Below are 5839 nucleotides of genomic sequence, written 5' to 3'. Positions count from 1 at the left end.
AAAACATCAAAAAGAATTAACTTTCCTCGTGTAAAATAAAAGTTAAGTTTATAAGACAACTAAATGCGAATTTATATGTTCTACAATTCTTATTACTTTACACCTAACTGTAAACACAAAGATTTTTTATTCTGAACTTTATTGAAACTTGTTTTTCTTTATAAATATTTTTTCGTGTTACCACACATATTGAAACGGAAACACCTATTTTACGTCATAATCATATGTGAATGAGTTGCACAAGATGTTTCAAAGTTGTTTAAAACTTTAATTGAAAATATTATATACATATATATTTTTTGTTCCTTTAACAAACATTCTTTAAGTTTTTGAATTTTTTAGTTTTGTAAAACAGTTATTGGTGATTCATCAGTTTACGTAAGTTATGGTTAGTTAGATTTTCTTCTTATGTTAAATAATTTTGAAATTTATTAAAAAAGCTGTTAGTTTAGTAACCAATTTTAGCTCAACCGTTTTTTTTTAAATTATGTTCAATTTATTCAAATAAGATAACTCTGTATAGTTCTAAGTACCTTTAGGTTGTTGATTTTTTAGAATTTTCCTTGTTTAACGTTTTTCAATCCTTTATTATCTATGTTAAGCTGTTATCTTTGTTTATTCTTATTGTATGGAAGGATCGAAAAATATAAATATTTGTATATATAGTTTTGAATACGTACTAAATACTTTTCTAAACGTACAAGTTGAATAATTTATTTATTTGTGAGACGTTTAAACTTTACTACATTAAAAACTGAATAACATTCAGAAAAAAAAAGTTTACCAATTCAGTGAGTGTATTAAAAATTAAATCTAAATAATATTAGGTGAAAATATGTTAATGTTTTGATGGTAATGTTAAAAAAAAAACGATCATAAGACATTTAAATAGCTGGTAGTATCTTTTAGTTAAAAATAGATAAAGAAAATATAAATGAATAAAACATAGATGATAAAGATGCATAAAACACGAAGTGTTCAAAAATAAAACTTTATAGTAGTAGATATTTGTAGTTAGGGCATTAAAAAAAAATATTTTGATATATGTAGAAATTCTTTTTTGTAGGTTTTTAAAAAGAACAAGTATTTTCATTGTAACAAAAACACTGAAATAATATTAATACAATTTAAAAAAATTAAACTTCAGCATTCTTTTGTACACTAAGTTTTTTTTTTATAAATTATTAACTGAGCATGGTTATCTAAGAGATTGATTAAACTGTTTTACAGAACGATAGACACAGGTAAACGAAAAATTACCAATAAAACAATGAAACAAACGTTTATCTTCTTAACTTCGCTTTCTATATTCATTGTTACGTCATCATGCCCAGACAAATGTGATTGTGACGACATAACAATAGACGGTTACATATATTGCACTGGTGTACAAGGGAAATTTCCTTTTGATGACATAAATGAGAATGTGACCATTTTGGACGTCGATAGAAGCAAAACAGGGCCGATTTTGCTTAAAAATCAGGTTTGTGCTCAAGCATCAAAAAAAGTTTATTTATTACTTGAGATATAATTTCACTTAATTTTCTTGAACTTTGTTTGCAGAACAATGTTTGACTAGTTTAAAATACATCTTTTTTTGACAAAAAACTTGAAGTGTTATTATTCTCCTTATTTTCAAATTGAAAACTTTTATTAAAATATAAAAAGCAAAAAGTACAGAAGTTATAATGCATGAAATTAAAAGTCCATGAAAGCATATAGGTATTACGAAAAACAAACAAATACTAAATAATTTGAATTAAATAAAATATAGATTAAGTTGTTAAAAATCGCGTATGTATGAACCTCTTAAGAAACAAATTAAACTTTTACAGATATCTAAGTTGAAGAATTTGAAGAAGCTACACAGTTTATCATTATTAGAATGTGGAATTGAGGCAATAGAAGTAGAAGCTTTTTCAGATCTGAAACAATTAACTTCGTTAGGACTAAATTTTAACAATTTTCAAGGTTTCTTTTGTTTGTATGAAAAAAAAGTTGATGGTGTTTTAAGTATCTCAAATATTTATGTTTACACTTTTAAGAAGCCTCGTAAATATATTTAAAAGTATATCTAAAATTTGACTGTAAATCAAGTCTAAACTCTTATGTTTAAAACTTTTGCTAAAAATTTAATATTAAAATAACACCTTTTTCTCAATACTTAGTACAATGCTAAGTGCAATAAAGTTTTGTTTAGATAACGAGCATAAGTATCAAATAAAAATAAAATATTATACTACCTTATACTATTTAATTTATTTTGACTAGTTTAAATATAAACATATATTTTAGTTCTGCTAGACGGAACATTCTCCGGTCTCATAAGACTACGACGTCTCAGTTTAGCACATTCGAAACTGGTGATTTTCCCTAAACTGAAAGAATTGTCATTATTGCGAGTATTGGATTTAGAAGGGAACAAATTAACTCAAATATCTGAAGATACCATGTCAGGACTGGAAAGCTTGACTTCTCTGTATGTTGCTGATAATGAGGTAAAAGTTTAAACGTTTGAAGAAGTATATTTATAACTTAAGCTAAGACTTTAGCCTTACCTGCAAAGGTAAAAAAATATGGTTGTTAAAATTTGTTAGAGATTTCAAATTTTATTAGAAATGTTAGGAGTTAAGTTTTATAACGAAAAAAAGGTTTTAAATTAATACAATAACTGTTCTATTTATATAATTTTTTACTGATAGCTAAGTACATTAAAAATTGGAACTACCTTTTTAGGCATGAAACAATTTTTTATGATTAATTTCTCGAACTTGAAGTAGTAAGCTTAGCACGTTATTATGACGTAAAAGTTTCTGATTTTGCAGAATATTGTAGTAAATATTAAGTTAATCTTAATAAAAGATTTTAATGTATTTCTTTGTTATTTTAATTATTGAACTATAAACTTCACATGCAATTTTAAATATATACGTGAGTTTTCTTTTGCAAAAAAAACCTTTAAGATAGTTTTTTTTTAAACAGAAGTTTATATTAAAGGTTATAAGATTTTTAGCTAAAACCTAATGCAATATTTCAAAAATTTATAATTAAAGAACTATTCTTCATATAGCTCAAAAAAAAGGTAATATTTTCTAAAGTGAGACATTATACTATATTTGAATTTTTTAAATTAACAAAAACAGTAGAAGAATGTTTTTTGCAGATAACTTCAATAAGTTCTGACGCTTTCAAAAATTTAAAGAAGTTAAACAACTTGTCGTTATTCGGCAACAAAATAACAACTCTTCACGCTGATTGGTTTAAATGGACCAATGAGAACCACGGATATGTTCAAATGCTGTCACCTGAGGGGGATAGAGGGAACCCTTTCAAGTGTTGCAGAGACACAATTGATTTTGTTGAATTTGCTAAATCATCATTAAAAAATGTTGAAAAAGATTTGAAGTGAGAAACTAGTACTAAATGCTAAGAAACTCTTTAACATAAATGATAAACTTGTTTAAAAAACAATGCAAGATTTATACGTCTAGTTGCGTTACCGTAAAAAAAATGTTTTTTTTTATCATTTAGCATTTGTTATTTGTATAATTATAAGAAATTTTATTTATCCGTTATTAATCTTAATAAACTTATTTATCCGTTTTGAAAGTAAAGGTTGTAAAACAAGTTTAATTTTCTAGATGTTTTTCGCCTCCTGGCATGAAGTCACGAGCAATCACGTCATTAACCAAAGTTGAGCTTGAAAATATTGACTGTGACGTAATAAAGACATCAAATACAACCACTAAAACTGATGACATAAAAGTAAAATCAAATAAATCGAAATCAAGTAACAAGACAACTGAAGGAACTATTATTGATGACAATAAGTCCATTTTGCTTACTAAAGAAAATAGTTTACAAAATAGTTCAGATAAAGGTTTTTTATACTCTTTATTCTTTATAAATAACTTGTCATTAAGTTATTGGTGATATTTTACCGTACTTATTTGAAAATCTACTCGTTTATAAACTAACCTAAAGCGTATCCAGTTATTTATAGATTTTTATAATGATTAGTAATAAATAATAGTTAAATCTTTTATGGGTTTAAAATAGTGTGATTGAGCTAAAAATACAAATAGCAGCGAATCATGTTAATGGAATGGATGTGGGTTTGTTATCAGTCATATTAGTTTTTGTTGGACTTGTATGCGGGGCGTTTGCTGTAATACTAATATTACTAGCTATGAAGAAACACAACAAAAATAAAAAAGACAAAAAATCTTTAAGCTTTTACAATGGTAATTGCCTTAGAAAAAGTAAAGAAAACAAAAAAGTAAGTAAAATCAATGAACTAATAAATGCATTAAAAATCTTTATATACTTTCGAATATATTGTTTCTACATAAATAAGATCTTTTGATTAAACTATTAAAGTGTTGTTGTTAAGCGTAGTTGTTTTTGAATTATATTGTTTTTTTTTCGTAACGTTTTTGATGTTTTATGAGTAGTAAATCTATTAAATTGAGAGTTTATAAATTCTTATTTTATTAATACAACAGAACACTCAGTTTTAAGTAAAATGCAAAATTTTTGAAGATATTTATTGTTTTTTGAACGAAAAAAAAAGCGTCTTAAGACCACTAAAAGACCTGGTGCACGATAAAACCAAATTACAACTCTCATTTTCTAATGTATGAAATTAATTAAAAAAAAAATTGCTCTTTTTATTAACCTACTTTTAAACATTACAACAGCTAGCACTGTTCTTAACGTTCTGAAATAGATATCAATATACATTTATTTACACCTTACTAACTTTAAAAATGTATTAACTTTCAAGCAGTTTGAAAAAAAAAACACAAATTTAATCACGTAAATCATGATAAGATTATTTTTATTTTCCTTACAGGACAACCCGCATAGTCAGAGGAGTTCTCAGAGATCAACGATCCCTTTCAGACAAGATCATCCATCATACGGCATCTCATCAAGATCCCACGTGGATGAGATGAGGAATAAGAAGATAAAAGATGAAGAGAGTGAAGACGAGATATGGTCCATAGAAACAAAATACAACTTCTCAAGTGCTTGATCAATAAGCAGGGACAACTTTATTATGGACACAAATGTTAAATGCTGCTGTAGGTTGAAGACTATGTTTTTAGTTGTTAAATTTTTGAAAAAAGTTTTTTTTAAACTTTTATCTTAAAAGTTTGTTTAACTATCTTGAGATTTAATTTGAATGTCTACTTTTAATTAACAAAACTATTTTGACAATTTTCATGAAAAATAGCTTCAGTAATTGTGTTTTATAAGCTAAGAGGTGGTTTATAAACTCTTAGTCTAGATTATTGAGCTGTTCGTTTTCTAATTTAGATTTTTCTTGTAAATGTTTACTAGAAAAAGTATGACTTTTGAAAAATAAACTATAAAATTTTTAGTTAGTTTAAGAATAAAAATAAAAATGGTTTTTTAAGTTTAAGCTGTAAATTCAATAAATTTAGATCAAATGTTTTTTCCTGTAGTTTTTTTTTGTAACTTTTGTAATAAAAGCATATTTAAGAATTCTTTTTAATAAACAAGATAAGCTTTAATAAAAGCTGTAAAAGCACAAAATATTTATTTATATTTTGTTATAAGTTTGACACTAACAAAAAAGTATAAATTTAATTAAGCTTTTTTAAAAATAGACTACACTATGTTTTTTGAAATGTTGTATAGTTTTAATTAAAGTATGTAAACTTTCAGAACTATTTAGAACCAGTAAAACTGTTTTGAAAACTTTTTAGAAACTTTTTTTTTGAAACGACAAGCGATACACTTAAAAATATCACAAAACTTTTAATATATCTTAATTTTTCTATAAATTAAAATTAAAATTTTACAAATAAAT

General features: G+C 25.0%; 1 protein-coding gene across 2 annotated transcripts; it reads left to right on the top strand.

Annotated features, from left to right (window-relative positions):
* The first annotated feature begins 265 nt into the window (after positions 1–265).
* On the top strand, positions 266–5537 carry LOC145844302 (uncharacterized). 2 transcript variants are annotated; one of them, XM_082951695.1, is made up of 8 exons: positions 266–388; positions 1231–1483; positions 1836–1971; positions 2296–2498; positions 3164–3405; positions 3642–3880; positions 4089–4279; positions 4856–5537. In XM_082951695.1, exons 2-8 carry the CDS (start codon positions 1271–1273, stop codon positions 5036–5038), a joined length of 1407 nt encoding a protein of 468 aa, XP_082807821.1. In that variant the 5' UTR covers positions 266–388; positions 1231–1270; the 3' UTR covers positions 5039–5537. The 2 variants fall into 2 exon arrangements, with proteins under 2 accessions (XP_082807821.1, XP_082807819.1); XM_082951693.1 differs by having other exon boundaries at positions 4086–4279; positions 4856–5536.
* Positions 5538–5839: the final 302 nt, after the last annotated feature.

Source organism: Thalia democratica, chromosome 9 (assembly GCF_965202585.1).
Source record: "Thalia democratica chromosome 9, ktThaDemo2.hap1.1, whole genome shotgun sequence".
NCBI lineage: Eukaryota > Metazoa > Chordata > Thaliacea > Salpida > Salpidae > Thalia > Thalia democratica.
This window is presented reverse-complemented; position numbering and strand designations above follow the sequence as displayed.